The sequence below is a fragment of the Platichthys flesus genome, chromosome 23, assembly GCF_949316205.1.
Source record: "Platichthys flesus chromosome 23, fPlaFle2.1, whole genome shotgun sequence".
In the NCBI taxonomy this organism is placed as follows: domain Eukaryota; kingdom Metazoa; phylum Chordata; class Actinopteri; order Pleuronectiformes; family Pleuronectidae; genus Platichthys; species Platichthys flesus.
Genome location: NC_084967.1, coordinates 12,663,674 through 12,683,766, shown reverse-complemented (window position 1 = coordinate 12,683,766; position 20,093 = coordinate 12,663,674). Strand labels below are relative to the sequence as shown.

Genomic DNA, 20,093 nt, shown 5'->3' with positions numbered 1-20,093 from the left:
TCTTTGACCATCTAATACAGAAACAGGTAGGTGTACCTGAAAGACCTTCTGCGACACAGACATGTTTTGTTTATGATAAAGTCTGAAACAAACCAGAAAATCAGGCTTTCCAAATTCCACACAATAAACCTCTTTTACCACCTTCGTCTGAGCCAGAGTCTGCGGACGAGCTTAGAGCCGAGTGCGTAAAACAAACCACAGATGAAACATATGGCGAGAAGAACCCATGAAAATGGAAAGGAGGGAACAGCTGCCATCGCATTTTACATCTGCAAAGCAATGGCCCCGATTCACAGTCGAGAGAACGTATGAATAGCAAATAACAATATCTGGGTATGAGATTTTGGCAATATCACACAGAGACGTAATATAGTGTAAATGCGCTTATGACAACACATAGATTTACAGGAAGAGCGAGTACGCACAGGGAAAGGGACACAAATGACCACAATAAAAGGAACGGCTCCGACGGCAATCAGCGTGGAGGGGAACTGAAATGGGTTTTACATGCGGGGAGAGAAAATCCAGGCCCTGTGGGGGTCAATCGAGCAAACTCTCATGCATGTGCAGCAGCCCAGTGAAATTCTGAGTGAATGTGAGCAGCAGTCACATTAGGAGGCAAAACGCAGCCAGGACACACTGCATTACAGAGGCAGATTCCCATTTAATGTTGGCTAAAAGACAACTAACTATCTGCATGTGGAAGGGCTGAGCCCTGTGGAGCGTGAGAGCTCATTTTGTGTTGCGGGCAGAGCCAAAAGAAAAAAGAAAGAAAAAAGATCCAAACCACTGAGTGCCTCTGATTCTGGCCGGTTTCTCTCCCGTCCTCATCTCCGTATTTCTCCCGTCTTCTTTTTCCTCCCTAGTTCTGTAATCTCTTCATACCCCATTAAGGCTACAGCTGTTTGTAAATCATATATAATTACATTGTGAATGGCCGGTGCGGAGTGAGGGAACGATAAGGCTTAAAAACAAGGAACCAAAAGAGAAAAGGAGAGTGACAACAGCTTTACAGGTTGGTTATGATCATATTTGATGATACTGTGGTAAACAGTAGAATCAAGACAAAATGTACCCTCACATCCTGAATCAGCACTGAATTCTATTAAGCTGTTTACCAGAGCTATTAAACCACAGAAGGATAAATAATCACAATGTGACAGAGGCCAAGAGGAGCAATGGTTGCTTATGAGAGTGTTCTAATTTCCTGGCTTATAAGAATGGAGGAATTGGTAGACAAAGCGGAGAGCATCCATGAAAAGGACACCTGCTGGGGACACAAGCATCTGGAGACGATCCAGAAACGTAAACCTGGCTGAAAATCGACTAGCATTCAAGAATGGAGACGAAGGGAGAGCGAATCCAGAGTGAGACGAAGTCAAACTGAAACTAAAACTATTACGAGGAATAGCCTGTGTCCATGCTAACATGACGGAAAATGTATATATCAGGGAACCAGTCCCATATACTGGGCGTGTGATTCCCTGAAGCAAATGTAGGTGGCGTCTTTGTTTTCTACTGGTCCATACGACGACGCAGCCTCAGAGGGTTCAAACTCAACCGGGGCCAGCTGTGTTTCCAAGCTTCTCCGCTTTGGGAGCCTGAAAGCTCCGGAGTCGTGTTGACAGGACCAGTGATGCATCAGTCGAGATGTAGCCTGAGAAATACAGCAGAACCTTCGCTTTGAGGCCAACAGCTCAAACACTGTTCAGATCGTCCGAGGGCTCCACAGTCGCCGTGCAGAGCTTTGTGCTTTAGCTCCACCTGTTAGTTCGAGGTGTTAAATATGCATGAGCTCTGGACGGGCTCTATCCTCGCGGGTGGAGGAGAAGCCGGGATTCGGGAAATGCAAGCAACACTTCAGAAGATAAAAGGCCACAACCGACAAAACAACAAAAATCCACCGGCTCTAGTCGGGGAGGACCAATATCGTGTGTGCGTGCGGGAAAACCCATACAGCTGTCAAGAGTCTCATGCCCCCAGCGGTTGGTCAACAAAGAAGCGACGCTCACCCGGGGATTGTTTTGTACACACACTGAAGACACAGTGTGACAAGGAGGGAGCTACGACCAGAGAGAGAGAGAGAGAGAGAGAGAGAGGCCATTTACTCCCTTTCCTGAGCGATGTTTAAAGTGGTGTCAGCATCTGCAGAGCGTTGAGGGAGGCCGCTATAAAAAACAAATGATCCCCCTGCTTGACTAATGCTGCTCCACTCCCACTGGAGAGTGATATGGATTATATCTCATGTGATGCCCCCCCCCCCCCCACCACCACCACCAATTACCCTGTTCCATTCTACCCTTCCCGGCAGTCTGGAGCCTTTTACGGCAAATTACTGTTTCTGTAATTGGAAAAGTCATCAGTGAAATATCTGAACAGAGGCAGCATCTGCGGCTGGCTTCTTTTTATTTTGTTTTGCATCAGCCTCTCCCGCTCCTCTCTCTGCCACCTGTCGAGCCTCATTGACTGCAGCTAATGCCCCGTTTTGATTGTGAGGAGTCCAAATATACTCATAAGATGGCCCTGTGTTTGGAGAAGAGGAGCAGGGGGGAATTGGACCCGGCTGGGAAATGGGTGCGGGGGTGGTCCTGGCCAATTTCGGGCCTGTAAGTGGCTCACCGCTGTGAAAAGTGTCACTCAGCCATTCGGCGCTCCGGTAATAGAGCCAGGAGCTGACATCGGTGAGATGGTGGAGAACGAGCACGAAGGCGCTTATTTTTCCACCTGAAGAGCAAAAGCAGCGCGACTCAAACCGACAGGTGAGCTGACCTTTCAGAAGCTAAGTTGCGCATCTCATTTAATTATGAATGTTTGGGGACGTGGGGGGGACGTGGGGGGGGGGAGAGAGACTTCATCCGGGCAGGTTCTGACCTCTAAATATTGCATCTGCTGCAGTGGCAAGAAGCAGCGAGAGTAAAAAATAAAATAAAAAAAAAACAGCCGCCTCAGCTGCTGCAACTTTCATTCACCTGCTTGGTTACTTTGTTCACTGCAGGTATGAGGTCGAATGGCACCACAACAAGGCCTCGCACTCACTTCAGCTGAATTAAACATGACACATAAAAGGCAGAGGAACAAAGATACATGGTCCTCGACCTGGAGGGGGGGAGGGAAGAGATTTCACAGAAACAATAACTTCTTTCTTTCAGGCCTTGTGAGACTTCTGACTGTTTAGACAGCAACACGCTTTATGTAGGCGGAATCTGAAATTAAAAACTTTCTCCTTGAGCCTGAACATAATTGCATCCGTATCAGGAGAACAGTGCGGCAAATAAATCCCGATAAGTTGAGGAGGCTATTAAACTATTCAACAAAATCGCTAATTCAATTGTCACATTTCACACCATGGTGGATTTTTCCTATGTCGTTTCTCTAGAAACTCTCTGCTTCTCTGTACAATTAGTTCTTCGTTGTTTTAATTAGTCTGCTAAATGAAGGACTTGCACGATTCAGAAGAAATACTTTTTTAAAAGAAGAACGACTGGTGTAGGAGTCAATCATCTGAACTGCTTTGGCTTAAAGCCCAAAGAGCCACCGAAAGATTTCTCACTGGAAATGGGGGACAGAAATAAGATGGTGATGCAGGAAGCCTTGTGAAAACCAGTTCTAAATGAGAACCCGTGTTTTGTTATTGAGCTCCGTGGTAAAAAAGTAATCATTGCTCGGCTGCCTTGACATGACATTAAATTAGAGGGGCCACACACCCTGATCAATATGAAGTACTTCAGCAGTTCTCATGTTGGTTTAACCCTCAGCATCAGTGGAGCTCAAGCAGAGAAAAACAGAGACAGTGTCAAGTGATGCTGTGAGATCACTGTCGGGGAGCCGTGCTGGAATAAGACGTGGTTCGGGAGGAGACTAAATTAAAAGAGAAAACCAGCTCGGAGAGGGAACAACTAAATAAACCAATATGGAAAATCTCGCGCTGCGGGACCTAAACAAGCTCTTGACAAGATAAGATTGAAACGTAACATTTCACAATAATGGAATTCAGTTTCAAAGGGCCCTGGTATGAAGTGGAGCCAGAACGAGAACAGCTCCCCTGCCTGCCTCGCCAGGTCCAGCATCATTAGGTGATGAACAGCTGCTGTGTGTAAAAGGTAGAAGTGTGAATAATGCGGACGGAGTGGCACCTGGTTTGGGTGGTGGGGGGTGGTTACCACACAAATTATGAGTTTGTTAGGTAGCCAGGACACAAGCACTAGACAGGATGTACCACCGACTGTGCTGCCACTGAGGCCTGAGGTGGGACGGAGCAGATAATGTGTTTGTCGGGCGAGCTGGGCCTGGTCTAAATATCCAATCACATGGAGGTGATATTTGGGCAACGTGGGAGGCGACTAGCGAGGAAACACCAACAACAAAGATAATTAAAACCCTGAAGGAAAGACGCCCAGTGGAACAATCAACAAACAAGGGTTGCCCATACAGGGCTAGACCTTACACGTTTGAGTTTTTGTAACTTACTCATCTTGGACAGGATTTAGATCTGTGTACCACAAACATGGTGCGATAACAAAGATCACACAAACAGACATGGTGAGCATATGACAACACCCAGTTGAATGCTGTCCGCCGCACTAATTCTAGTACTATACTTTCCCTGCCGCAATATACACAATAATTCAATTTAAGAGGACATATTCTGATTGACCTACAAGCTTTTTCAAAGGGTTTCATCTCCAGGTCAACGTCCTCCTAAGAAGATGAAGAAAAAGTCCACTTCTATATAGGTCACATGATGACCCCTGTTAGGCTGTTCCCATTACACAGCAAAAGTCATCTGTTGAGGAAGACGGTGAATGTAGGTGAAATCTTGAGGAAAAGCTGCATTTATTTTGACTGGGGCATAATCCTGGGCTCAACATTGTGATGACCGTCGGCCATCCGAGATTATCCACTGGCTCAACCCTCCAGAACACATCCACAATACACAGTTTATCTACCCATCCATCCGTCCATCTATCTATCCGCCGAGATCAGGTGAACTCTCTGGCTATGCAGGGTATTTCCAGACGCCCCTCTACCCAGCCACACCTCCTAGCTCCACATGGGGGATCTCAAGGCATTCCCACGCCAGATGGATTATGTTCTGCTTCCACCCCGGGGTCTCCTCATGCTTGGGGCGAGCCCAATAAACCTCCAACTTAATTCAATTCCTGGAGCCATCTCAACTGTCTCGAGTTGTTTCATACCTCAAACTTTATTCAAAACTTTATTCAAAACTATGAGAGACTGTGAAATTGAAGCGCAGCTTATGAGTTTTAAGAGAAACTAATACCGCTCCAAGGTACATCTTTCAAAAATTAAAAAAGCTGCAGAGCATCCAATTCTCAGGTTCCAGCAATTACGGCTACACACCCATCAGGTCTACAGGGCTATATTTAGAGAGTTTTTAATTACGTCTACTCACGACCACAGTGGCAAAGCAACCATGGTGTACAGCAGAGTCACGTCCGCACCCCCCGTGCTAGGAACGGCCTCTGAGTGACCAAGGTCACACAGATCTACGCAGGTCCCCCTCCGACAGTAATTACATATAGCCTCCGGAGAGAGAGGGAGCAACGCAACACAAAGAGGGAAAATAGGGAGAGGAAAGAGAAACGGTGGTACGAAGGACAGTGAGAGAGATAGTGTGTGTGTGTGGTGGGGGGGGGGAGACAATGAGAGATAAACGCATAGAGCAACAGATAAAGACCCTTAAATAAACTGAGGATTATAGAGCGCAATCCCTAAAGCTTCTCAGTGGAGAAACCATTCCTAATGTGGAATTAATCACTTATCAAGCTTGTGAAAAGATATCCATATATGAAAAAAAAAAAAACACACTTAAGAGTAATTAAATGTGAATAATTAAAAAGGGGTAAAATACAGAGCGCTTTTAGACCCACCGGAGAATAAAAGATATTACAAACGCCGTTTTCTTTATAATGTATACGAGTAATTTCAGAAGATAAGAGCGTGAAAAGTTAGACGGGGTATCGGGTGTTCATCAAAAGCATCGCGACAGCCACATTGGAAAATGCATCTCAATATTAATGTCTATAAAAGTAGTATTTCTTTTTTACGAATCTCTCTTCCTCCGTCGTCCTCTTCTTCTTTCTTCCACAGTAACATATTGCCGACTTAATGAATGTGTCTGCATCGCTTCTTATTACCACACTGAAATATCCGCTACCATCTGCATCAGGCTTTATAAGCGCTTGTCAATTGAGGTTACTTTGCGTCTGTGCTATCTGCAGACACCTGACCCCATCTCTCATAGAACGTTCCTCACTCGCTCTCACCTTGCTCCTCTTCATCATTCAAAAAAGCAGCCCCCCTCCAAGCACTTTCTTACCTCATACTTCTTATTGCCAGTATTACCCAGCTACCTGGAATATTTCTCTTTGTTCTCGCCGCTGTGACACTTTCATTTTCCTATGTGGAATCAATAAAGTTCATCATATCTTATTGAAGGAACGGCTGAAACAAATGGGAGCTTAACGGCAGACGGCAAAATGAGTCTTTCTCCTGCCAGCCGCTGCTGTATTTCATTTTCTTTCTCCAGATACAGCTACCTTTCATGATTAGCTTCACACCCACGATAAAAGCCGGCGATTACCACGGTTAAGTAAATGGACTCGCACCTATCATCATTATGATGTCAAAAGCAAAGCTGTGGCGTTATTCTATTGTTCCAAGGATCTTTCACTGAGGCTTGTTTCCTGGCTTCCAAACTGAACATCAGACGAGACAGAGACCAGGAGGGCTGGGGGGGGGGGGTTACTTTACCTGCACTCCATGTCATTAATGTGCTATACCTCAAGGATGGTCAAGGAGTGCTCGATGAAAGCGTTTGCTCCATCTGGCAAATGGAGCGCCGGCAGTGGCGGCCAAAACACAGGGAATGAATTTTGTCTCTGATGTGAGCTGGGAAATACTGCGACAGGAGAGGAGGAGAGGGAGGAGGGAGGTGCGGAGGTAGAAACTGTCTCACTCTGGCTGTAATGTGGGTCGACTTCTGATGGGAATGCATCAGGGAAGGTGTTGATCCAGCTCTGTGATAACTTTCAAGAGAGGGTTACTGTTAATTTAACCTTACAGGCTGAATAAAAGCTACACATTTGACAAATATTCTGAATTTTGATATCAGAGAGGGAAGTACTACTTATAGTAACATCTTTATTGTATAATGTCAAACTGGGCATATTTAGGGGACAGATATCTACGCGTGTGTGTGCAATTTGATTGCTGCCTGATTGAGATTTAGTGGACTTGCTCTATTAAGTGCCATTCTTGTTTTGAGTTCAGCGTTTTGAATCAATTACTTGATGGACAGGATTTAATAGAAGGTTTAGTGGAACGGCCAAAGTGCTGCTGACAGTTAGAGCACATATAAAAATGAAAATCCATTTTCTCATGGTGTGAAACACAAACTGTGGCACAAACATTAAAATCCACCTGATCATTTCTTGGACGTGGAATCAGTTGCAATCACAGGGATATTTATGAAAGTCAGCCTCTGCCCCCGAGCTCATCTGAATATATGAATGACTTCACTTCAGAATTCGAGGGAAAAGGTAAGAGAGAGGAGGGGGACGAGTGGGGGTTGGGGTGTGGAAGAAAGCGTTGAACATGTAATAGTATCGCAAAGCACTCAGCTTGTATGATTTTACTGGTCCTCACACTTTGATGTGCTCTTCAAGGGGCTGGTATGACTGAATAGAGCTCCGAGGAAGCATCAGCGAAAATGAAAGACCATAGGAGGAGAAAAAAAGAAAGAAAAAGAGAAGTGAGGGAGAGAGAGATGAAGGGAGGAAGGTGGGGAAGGGTAAACAACGTGATAGAGAGATAGATAAGGGAGGCGAGCATGGCAGGACTGGTCAGTCTGTGCCTCCCTGCTGAGAATAACACCTTTTTTTTTTAAACTAGCACATAAGCCTCTTGCTGCAAGAACACGGGGCCAATTAAACTGAGAAATAAATAAATAAAAAAGCATTGCTGGATCATCTAAAAAAATAAATAAAAATGAAATAGCTCACAGCTCTCCTGTCAAAATGAACTTAAAGCAGCAGTATAGGAAAAGTGCAGCTTGTGTACATTTTTTTAAATTGCAACACTCAGGCTTCTACTTAGAAAAAGTTGTAATTGCTTTGCATTTTGCGGTTTCCCCGCGTCCCTAATAGAGTTGAGAGAATTTATGAGAAAAGTCTCCAAAATCAATACGAAATATTTCTGATCGTTTCCCAGACGCAAAAAAAAAAAACTCATATTCCATCACACAGGGCAAAAAGAGGTCCACTCCTCATTTAGCCTGTACGTTTCCCCTGCTGACGCCAAGTGAGGCTGAAGGAATTAACTCAACACGCGCCAACTTCTCTACTCGACGTTTCAGCCTCTTCCCGGTGACACGTGATTTTGATCAGTGATAAGAAAAACTTTGCACACAACCTCAACATGACTCCTGACTTGTAGGGGAGTGAAGCTGGAGCAGCCAGAGGTGGTGTGAGGGCATTACATGTTTATTCTACAGCTCAGGGCAACAAGACGATTAGTACATAGTTGTGACTAAGTCTTCAGAAACAGTCGGGGTGTTTAAAAAACAACAATCTGGAACCGCGTGTTTTTCCCTCTTGTGTTTGATTTTCATGCGATTACGATGTGAATGGTGCCCAGGCTCAAACTGGCACTAAATGAAGGCAGATTAATTAATTATGGCAGTGAGGAAAAAATTAAGAGTTCAATTTCCTGGCCCCTGACAGTCAACTGCCAGAGAATCCAGATGTGGGAGACGGCGGGGAGAGAGGGAGGCCTCAGCATCCCGAGCCGCTCCCACGCACAAGCTGGCAGGCGATGAAGGGCCAGTGATCTGCTCCAACTGGTTTGTGACTACAGGTTTAACTGTTTTTCCGAACGTCAAGTTGTGTGAGGGGGATGATTTAGTCGCTAAATCAAAGGTGTCACGGTGGCAAAGATTTGAATGTTCAAGTTCCAAAAATCAGTCGGATTAAATCAGCCAAGAAGGCGTAACTTTACTTTGGGATAATTTTGAATTTAGAAGGTTTATAAAGATTAACGACATGACTGTCCCCGAAAAGTGAAGCCGCGCCATCTTGATCACCCCCAGAAAAGGTCATAAACCCGGTCTCCTCCATGTTAATGGATGGGAGATGGACCAGACTAACAAGTCAAGATGTCATTTTTTTTTGTTTGCCATTTTAGGTCTTTTACCTTACATGGATGTGTGTTCATTATCCAGTAAGTTTGGTTTTGGATACTGCTTTTGTGCTTTAAAAACAAGCCTGTGTATTGACTGGAACCATGATGCCACCCAGCTCTGCACCATGTTTGTTACCCTGTTATTCACGTGCAGAATCAGTTTATAGAGATTATGTTAAATCTATAGGCGGGGGGGGGGGGGGGGGGGCAAGGTTTGGAGGTTAGAAGCCTTCTGGTCGGGCTTAACGCATTGACCCGAAATGCAGCAGCTTTCGGCTTTATCTTTATTCATATGTAGACAGCTGTTACATAGAAAAAGATATTATCTGGAGCTACAACATGTACGAAAAGTATCTCTGTTTGCGTTTTGCGTAGAGAGAACTTCTGACTCGTCGGACCGTTAGCGGTCTGCGGTGAACAGAAAACGGAGTCTCGCACGTCCTCCATCTTTATATATGGACTGAAAAACACAATTCTATTTGCTCATTATCTGTATTTTGAAGGTAACACCAGCAAGGGGGCTCTCCAGTGAAGTGTTGTTGTAGCATAACCTCGGTCTGACCTTCGTTACTGAAGCAGCAAACCACTCTGGGCCATCCTCCCTCGTAAATAAACATGGCTGCAGTACATATGTATACACAAAGACATAACTTGAATCTGTTGTAGCAGAGGCCGGACCATTAAGCATACTACCTGAAAGATGGAGCGAGCTCGAGGGAGGTATTATGTGAGTAGTTATTCATGTACACGCACACACACACACACACTGAGCTTGTCAGAAGGAGCAGCCATGCGGGAATACCAGGGATTGTTAGTTTTCCCATCTTCCAAACTTTCCTCTCCCTTCCCTCCCCTTGTCAGCGGTGACACGAGGGGCTGGTGTGATTTATTCCTGTCATTCTGTAGTAACAATAAAAATGTGGGGCATCCTTTCGTTTGTCTCTGCTGCTGGCAGGGACGCTGCAGCAAAGGAGGACGGGGATATCAGAGATAGTTGTCATTCATAAAATCTGTCTTGTGCTGAAAGGGAGTAAGAAGCAAAGAGAGCCCTTACTCCCATGCCTGTGAGGGGGATTGCTCATGGTGGAGTAAATAGTGGGATTGGATTGGATGATGAAATAGTCCCTGCGGCAACTTTTTGATCTACTTTTATCGGAGCGTACCTGTCTCTACGTCCTGGGCGTAGAACTGCAGTGTGTCGGCAATCTCCGTGACGAATACTGGTCTGTAGTGTTCCACGCGTTCCTTCTCCTCTTTCACGTGCACAACCTCCTCCACTGGTTTCTCCTCGTAGTTGGACCAGACCTACAAACACAGAGAGAGAGATGACAGGGACAGGTCAGCGCCAACAGAGCTCAGCAGCAGAATCAGGCAGTTTACTTCATCTTTGAGTAATTCATATAACAGCTTTGTTTATTCTGAGAATAAACAGAGATGGTGACCTGGGGGAAGTCTTTGAAATGTCCACTCACTAAATGTGTTAAACTTATTTTTTCTACTTTGCCATTCATAAGAGAAACAATAGCAATGCAGTCCATTTGCACTTAAAACAAAATGCGTCATATTTATGAGGGAACCAGAATAATAATGGAAACCAGAATAATAAGACAAACCAGACTTTGATGATGTTTTTAACTGAAACAACAAAAACCTTTTACGAGTCATTATCTCGGGTTAAACTCAAACCCTATGATGCCAGCAGAATATTGTCTGTTTTAAATACAACATGACGCCTCAAAGATACTTCAGATCACAGCAGATGTTGGTAGAGTTATTATCAACAGAAGATACTGTGTGACTAATAACCAATAAACTGATGATTTGAAAGTGAAAATGATCATAAACAATTTAAAGTGTCTTTGAAAACATGAAAAATACAAAACATTGGACAATTGACAAAAACGGTTTTAAGGGCAGGGTCAGGGGTTACACTTCATCCTAAGCCAGGATCCACGGGACGCAACTGTGGACAAGTTAGGACTTTAGTTTGACATGTCCTGTGTGTCCACGTTTGTTACTGTGCTATTGTCGCCTCTGGAGAATTGAGTCTTGTCAGGGTTCAGTCCTGGGTTAGGGTTACATTAGAGATTAGCCGTGTAGAGCTGGTGAGAGTGTCACAAGCTTAGGGAAGAGTGAAGCCTGTGTGGTCCCTCACAAGCACTGCAGTGTGTGTGTGTGTGTGTGTGTGTGTATGTATGTGTGTGTAAGAGCAGGTTACATCCTGTCTACGCTGCATCAAGGTTAGTTCTCTTTCGGCTCCCCAGGAGAAACAGAGGGCAGGAGGCTCATTAGGAGGAAGTGCTTTGCCTTGGGCCACATATCAAACCGCATTGATGTCAGTGTGTATGTGTGTGTGTCCGTGCGCATGTGTGTGTCTCTTTACAGAGAGCAAGGGCTGCGGCCGAGAAAGTGCGTAGTTGTTTTGACTAAATACGGCAGCGTGTTTACAGCTTCAAGTAAAGTAACGGTATTAAACACGGGCACAGACACACGATGGTCAGGATGAAAGCGAGCTAATCACCTCCCTGCAGAGGAGACGCTGCGGAAGGGGAGTGAAGGAGATGTTGAATAGAAGGAGACGGGCGGGGGGGGGGAGAATCTAGGTGTGGAACTAAAAAGTCAAAAAAGTGCAAGCGAGCTCCACTTGAGCTCCAGATTCGTGTGCAGCAGCAGCAGCTTGTTACCGTTCATTTCTCCGGGCTATTTGGGAGGTATTTACTTTTAAAGGTTATATAAAGAGAAGGAAAGAGGCAGACAGATTATTTTGTTTTTTTAACAGTGTGGCGGTATTAGCCAATTAGGTTCTGGCTAATTATTTTACTGCATGGTATCATGGAGCTAATTAGATTAGCTAGTTTTAATGTTGTCATTTCCCCCCCTCCCTCCGCTTTGGCTCATCTGCAGAGCTACGCTAGTTTTAAAGCTTAGTTAATCATACCCGCGGCTTCTTTTTTTTTTGATATGCCGGCTCTTCAGCATGCTTATTAGATTATCATTTCACCTCATTGATGTGCTGATGTACAGCGGCACCAGTCTTACAGGAGGGAATCGTGTGTGTGTGTGAGTGAGTGAGTGAGTGACAGAGAAAGAAAGAAAAGATCACCCACGAAATAAGTGACATAAGCACCCCCCCCACACCCGCTAACAAAAGACAGGGTCGTACAACCCAATTACATTCAATTATTTATCCCACAAACGCTGCAAAAAAAAAAAAAAAAAAGGCAGGAGAACAGAAGGTAATAGGAGGGAAGAAGGCAGGTAGAAATACGGGGGATTGAGGGCAAGCAAGGTTAATGAAGACTGAAAACACAGCCACGCTTGGTAAACCCCGAGATCAACCGCCATGTTTTTGTACAGCATTAGATAGTCATGTGCATTATTAGCACACGCACACGCACACACGCACACACAGCTATATGCACAGTCACAAAAGGCTGGTAGACGCAGAGAGTGGTAATAAGCATGCTCTCCACATTGCAATAGAGCTGACATGGCTTGGCTTTTAATCAAACCTGCAGCACCAATTAGGGATGACAAAGATTAGAGTGTCAGCATTCATTAGCCCGGTGGCCGTCTCTCCGCCGCACATTTAGGGCGGTAACAAGTAGATGGGATTACGGTGAGATTGGACAGCGCCGCCACAAGGTTTCCCCGTTGACCTCTGACTCCGTGTTGAGTGGGGGGGGGCACGGCCACAAGGTGCAGTTGGAGAGGAAAGTCCTAAATGAGGCCCGAGGACATGGGTGATATATTCACATTTAAAAAGGTTGCACAAATATAAAGTCAGAAAGGCAAGCAGATGCAGATTAGCATCAGCAGTCTCTCCATTTTGGCAACCGACATAAGTGTTAATGTTTCATCCGAGTTGTCGCCCAGTGTGTGTTTCTCGCACCTAGCTTCTTTGAAGCTAGCAGGGAGCTAGCGGCAGCTTCATAGCCCCGTCTGTTTCTAAACAGGAGTATAAATGGATCAATGAGATTTTGATCAGTGGAGGTATGTACAAATCGGCCGTGAGTCCTGTCGTGTGCTGTGAGAACATCACGAGTTCGGCCTGTGTAGACAGCTGGTTAGACTACAACAGTTACTCTTGATCTGTCACACATCTCACAGAGGTTCTTCAAATATGAGCTAAAAAAATTCAGTTTCAATGAAATGAAAACAGACAGCAGCTGTTTGTATTAAGATCAAATGATGAGGATCACAGAGGGACGGATATTTCAAAAGCTTAGAAAGTTTAAGAAGATGTTTTTAGAAACAATAATGAAACAGCACCAACTGACTAATATTTGCTGTGATGGTGGCTGTTGATAAATGTGTAATTGACTGGTTATGCGATTTATGAAACAAAGGAAATCTGTATTGTTCTTCTTATAAAAAAATCCTGGATCTCCGAATTAACATTCAACACTCGCCTCCAGAACTTGTCGTGCCAAGCGGTTGAGTATTTTTCATTGTTTCCCAGTTGTCCTGCTAACAGACGGACCAACAGTTTCCAGAGAGAGTCGGGTGAAGAACTGGCCTTTAACGGTGATCACAACTCACAAGACACATTTCACACTAACAATATGTTGTCAGAATAAATAACCACATCCTCAATTGTATATTGGTTGTTTGTGACCAACGCTGCCAAGAGACCTCAGCGGTCAGTGTGATTACAGCAAGATGAACATTGGTTTTGCTTCGGAGTATTAGAGACACTGTAGAGTTCCATCTCTTTGGAAAGAGACACACACACACACACACGCAAGCACACACACAAACACACACACACACAGTCTGTGCCCAGGGCTGATGACCTTCCGTGAGCAGCCAACCATCCTGTTTGTTCCACTTGAATGCAGGTATATGACTGCTGCTTCTGCTGCTGCTCTGCAACTGCAGCCAGACGCTAGAGCCACTAAGCTGCCAGAGACAATGGCAGAGAGCACGAGAGAGAGAGAGGCACAGAGAAGAGAGGGAGCGATAGACGGAAAGGAAGATGGGAAAAAGGGAAAAGAGGCAGCCCATTAAGCTGGGGCCGAGAGGACAACAATTCCTGATAATGGGGGCCAAGCGACGAGGGATGGCAGGTTGGGCTGACCTTCACAACTCCTGAATGACAAATACACACTCGCAGCCAAGTGGGTGACCAGTGAGTCCAGTTGGGTTGTGTGATGACGGAGCACATCGGTCTACCGCTGGAAATGGCGACCATCAGAACCCACAGGCTCAAATAACTCAAGCATGTGTGGAAGGGATTTATTCTTTCCATTTTTACAAAATCAGTTTTCTACTCCTCCACCTTTCATTCTCTTAATCTTCTATTACCCTGATTCTCCTCTCGGGCTCGACTTCAATAATCTTGCAGTTTCAGTTAAATCTTTTTATCGTCTGACTCTTTTTTTTTTTAAATAAAGTTAATATCGTTTCAGCAGTTTCGAGTTTTTAAATCTATTTTTCCTTTCATAGGCATTTTGACAAACTCTCCAAGACATTAGCCACTTGGGTGGTTTCTGAAATTTGCTTTGGAAACTTGCTCGCTCCCGAGGAATTAAGACCTGGTTACAGCCACATTGTTGTTGTCAATGGCAGATACCAGATACCTCTCTGATGGAAGTGGAGCTCTTTCACTTCTAAGTGGATCTCGGCTTCAGAGAGTTGATGGTGATTACCTTTGAGCTGGTTCGCCTGAATATTTTCTAATTGATGAAGAGCGCAGCAGCCCTCCACAGACCGAGCGATGGTGCAACATGCGGAGATTTCGCACATGCAAGCACAGGTGGATGAAAACACAGACAGATGGATGACTGAACCAACACGTAGAGCCAGAACGAGAGGGTGAGGGCTGGATTGAACAATGATTAAAGGTGGCAGCGTGTCAATTCCTCAGTGTGTGTGTATGTGTGTGTCGGTGTGTGTGCATGGTGAAACAAAAAGCGTAGTTGCTACCCAAAAGTACAAATTGTGCACTTTTTCAGCAGGTAAATGCCAAAATGTATCAGTTAAGAAGGCTAGGAGAACATTGGATGGAAAATTAAAACAAATGGTTCTGGTTTAATCCATTAACTGTTACAAGAAACACAGAGTACACACCCACAACTGCGATCGTCAATTCCAGGTTTAAATGAATGAATAAATGAATGCCTTGACATCGTCACAATTCCTCGTTAACCCGTCTTTGCGCTGCCCTGACACATGTAGAGCACTTGACAGCTGCGGAGGGCACATGTCGCTGTCCTTTGATTCACACACACACACACACCTCAGTGGACAAGGCGGCTCTGCCCTCGCGACCCCTGGCAAACTTGTGCAATTCTGAAACAACGCAGCTAGCGAACTAGCCGAGGCCCATTTGAACTTACATAGTTCCATTGTTCGTTCATTACCCGATCACACTCGGAGAATGATTTAAATCAATAGGAGCATGTTATTCATAAGAGTGCACTTTGTAAATCAATTTAGCCCCTATTATATCCCTGATGAATCCCCTTTGGAGAGAATGGTTCATTAATTCAATTGAGGGCACATTTGTCTCTTTCAGACTCAATGTGCTCGCTGTCTTTTTTTTTTCAGAAGCTAACATCAAAAGGTTTAAAGCTACGCATAAGAATAGAATGGGACCCCATTTTATGTCTGATTGGTTTTATTCTGTTTGGATGATAGGTGGGTGAGCTCGACTTGTGCAACAACAAAACAAAAAAATGGCACCAAAGGGAAGACTCTGCAAAGAATAGGAATCAAAACTAGAACTCAAGGAAAGAGCTTCAAAAGTCTGTACCCAAACCAACAGGTGAAAGTTTAACACTGTCTGAAATCATCTTCCCCTGAATCCAAACCCACAAACTCGGAGCATATGCCGTCTTACACCTCAGCATTTACTCAAAGTTTATCCCCGTAACCTACAAATATGCTCTCGGAAAGAATTTGATCTGTATACAAAGTGCGAAGGAGCTCATTAGAAAGCTGCGTTGGCATCACATTTACAATAGGGAGAGGTTTGCATAGGCAGAGAAGGTGGGGAACCCGGGATTTCCCCATTCCTCAAAGATGTTGTCTGTATTGACTAAGCCATTACAGGCGGAGAATGATCAACACGACGGGGAATTGCTTCATTAAAAAAGGCGTTCGGCCACATCCCAGCTGAGACGTGGGGTTCAATTCCCGGAAGAGGTACGTCTGACTTTGTACCGACAAAATTACCGGCCATGAATCTTATGTAGAAGGTTATTTAATCCATTTGTTGTAGCCAAACAAACTAAGAAACATAGCAGAGGTTCTGCCTTCAGGGACAAGAGACTCTGAGAGGTCTTTAGAAAAAAGCAACCAAAATAGATTAGAATAACAGGAAATAACAATAATTCATTCTATAATCACTCGTGTGGAGCAGCTTGTTATTCTATTGTCATCATAAATGATAATTGATTCTAGTGACATGACTTTGTTGATAAACAGGTGAGAAGTTAATGGCTGATAAATGACTGTTTTATTAGACCAGCCACTGCTCATAATTTCATTTATCACGGTCAATGTCACGAGGGGCTTCAGTGACAAATCACCTTTCACCAAAACCAACAAGAAAACCAGGAAGAGCCTCCTTGTGGAAAATTCAATCAAAATAAATCAGAGAGTCGAAAGAGGACCTCTCCCTCGTCCTGTTGGTTTCCTGAGAGCGAAGGTTGTAAAAGTTGTAGGAGAACTCAGTCTTTGCCGGCCATTATGACTCAGTAGCAGTAACAGATGTGAGAGGTTGATGTCGGGTAAATCCTTGGAACCGATGAGGGCACAACACGGGCCGACAGTGGAGCTGATCAGGGTCCCCTGCTCTGATTTATCAACCGCTTGAGAGTTCATTTGAGGTGCGATGATCATAATGTACAGCGGGCGACACAACAGGCTCACGGCCACCTCGGTTTTTCTAACCTCTAATTCAAACAGCGTAACCTTGTGGGGGGGAAAAATGGTCTTGACTGGTCAGTGAGTGTAGTGAGAGGTGTCAGTGTGGCAAAATTGAGAAAAGACATTACCCCCCCCCGCATGTCCAACCCCCTTAAAAAAAAGAAAAGAAAACCTTTCTCCAAGGTTAAGAGGGGTTGTTGATGGGACATTAACCTCGATGGCTCACCTTATCATGGTGGGCCAAGTAAGAGGGGCCGTGACAGTGGGGGAACAATGATTTATCACATGCGGGGACAAGCTTCGTTGTCATTCCTTCCCTGTCGTCCTCATATCCAGATATATAATGCATGGCAGCCTTGCATCGTAAAACATCCATTCCAGGAAAAGCACACATGTATGTGTACAAAAGGCCAGTGGTGGCCTTGGGAAGAGTTGGTCCAGGTTGAGCTACAATACGGCGGCGGCATCTTTCCTGCCTCAGTGGGCTAATATAATACGACCGCTTATGGGCCCGCAAGGCCACACATGTGGACGGGGTAACAAAACATGTCAGCTGCACACAGGCCTGCGTGACAAGCTGTAAAAACTGAAATCACACAACAGCAATATATCACGGTTGATATAAAGGTTTAATGCGTCGAAGGCCCAGAGTTCCAGAGAGGCAATTCTGTTTTCATAAACACATGCAGTGTTTCTGATGACTTTATATGGGATCCTGCAGGTCTGAGGGTAGTTAAGTTTAAAGTCTTTTTTACGACCAGGTCAAATGAAATTTAGGAGCGACTGTATGTCAAGTGGGACACATGAAGAGATGTCTCTCAGCAAACTTACTGTGTATCCATGATTGAGAAAGAACAACAACACACAAGACAGTACGAACTAACAATGTCACCAATACCCAATACATTTCATAAATCAATCCTATACTTGACAATGGAGAGAGGTCAAAATAGAGGTTATTTGGTTACTGGGTCTAAAAAAACAACCTGGACTAGCTTTGGACTGATATAATAAAAGCCAGTATTTGAATATTATACAATAATCACTGAAAATTCAAAATAAAAATTGCTGTTGACACTGCGGCGGTTAAGAGTTACTGCATTCAAACAAACAGCTTTTTAAGCTGAGGGAGATGCAGGCCGGTGGCTGTGGGGACGCTGGATTTCAACACTTGGCTCCGCTCCCCGGTGCTGGAACCCAATCAATCCTAATCTGCTTGAAGAAGAATATTAAAACATAGGTGTGTATTTCTACGTCCGAGGCCAAACCACACCGAGGGGGGGGGGGGGGATGAGTCCTCATGGATGTGGTTACTTAGCACATAAATTATGCATTAAAACTGCACAGGTGGTGGGGGACAGGGCTTTTTTAGGTGAGGGGGGGGGGGGAGCAGCTGGGGAATTCACGGCAGAGAAAGCAAAGAGAGCCGGGGAGAAGGGGGGGGGGGGGGGAGAAAGTCGAGTTACTCCCTGGCTTCATATCACAGCCAACAGATGTTCTGCCATCAAAGAGGCACCGGGCAGGCGGCGAGGCTACTCAGCCCGGGCTTACACGGTGAATATGACCCCTCGCCCCCCCACCCACCCACCACGGTATACACACGCACTGACATTCACGACAGTAGAGGGCTTGAAAACCACCCGAGGCTATCATGGTGGCAACTTCTTACACTTTTAAATTGACACAAATTAATCCACTTATGTGTGTGTGTGTGTAGGTGTGTGTGTGTGTGTGTGTGTTTGGGGGGTGTGGGAGCAGGTCTGCCAGCCCCCTGATAAAGTACTACTAGCAACAAGCATTAACTTGCACCTGACAGAGATCGGTGGTCGGTATGTGCACGTGAACCGAGGGGGGGGGCAGGGCATAGTGTTACCATGGAAACAAGACATGTGGACGCGATATGTAATCGGGGTTGGGGGGGGGGGGCAATACGTGCACACACACAGAATCAGACACCTGTTTTCGCAATCCTCACGTGCGCCCTCCCCCCCCACTCAGCGGGTACAGGAGCCGGCTGAGAGCGCGTGCACCGGGCGCCGCTCACGGTTCAGACACACGCCTCGTCCCTGGTCGGTGTCTCCTCGTCCACGTGTGGTCATTAAATGATGATCAAGCCGAGCGAGGTGTCATCGAGAGCTCGACAAAAGCGGCGCCGGGGAATCGGCACGCAATTAAAGGCGACCAGCTGCAAGTGCAAGGGCACGTGACACGGACACTCAATCTCCCGATGGCGTGGACGGCGGCGGCGGAAGCAAAGAGGGAGGCAGAAATAATTAAGTTGTGGCCCAAGACAAACACTTTGTGTGATTGTGCATCGTGATAACCTTGATGAAAAATGAGGTGCGGCTACAAGGAGAGGTGGAGGGCTGTGGAGATGGACTCCAGACACACTCGACTGGTGTTCGATTACTGTTTGTTTTGCACTCGCCGCTGATTTTATGCAATTGTATGTATGATCTGCCGGATGACACCCCCCCACCCCCGGTATCACCGTCCCCGTCCTTCAGATGTGTCCTCCGTTCATGCCAGACGTTCTCACGACCTTGATGCCAAATTGGTGAAATTCTGCCTCTCCCCGAAAAATGCACCGGTGACAAAAACACCATCCGGGCTAAAAGTGGGACGAAATCCTCCCCCCCCCCATCCCATCCCTACTGCTTCCACTTCATCCGTCCTCTACAAGATACGCTTATCAACTCTGGCGGATTATCGGCCAGGAGATCACGCTCTCTCTCTCCGTCTGATCACCGGAGATTACAGAAGAGAAAAGAGTGGCTACAAAGCCGAGTGATTAAGATACAGGACTACCTCAACGTTACAATGCATAAGTATGCAATTAAAAGGCAATTAATCAGCTTTTTAATGAACAGGCCGGCCTGTCCCGGATTGCCACAGTGTTGCCATGACAACTGGCTTTCCAGGGGGTGGGTTTTTATCTCCCTTTCACTCTTTTATCCCCCCCCCCTCTCTTTTAGAGGATGCTGATCACACCTTCCACTCCATTGTTCATCTGCCCG

At 45.5% G+C, this 20,093-nt stretch overlaps 1 protein-coding gene across 1 annotated transcript in view; it reads right to left on the bottom strand.

Annotated features, from left to right (window-relative positions):
• Positions 1–20,093, bottom strand: part of snd1 (staphylococcal nuclease and tudor domain containing 1) — a 164,660-nt gene that overhangs the window by 28,472 nt on the left and 116,095 nt on the right. The window contains exon 18 of the mRNA XM_062382358.1: positions 10,365–10,506. Coding sequence (XP_062238342.1) covers positions 10,365–10,506 — 142 coding nt within the window. The remainder of the gene's footprint in view (positions 1–10,364; positions 10,507–20,093) is intronic.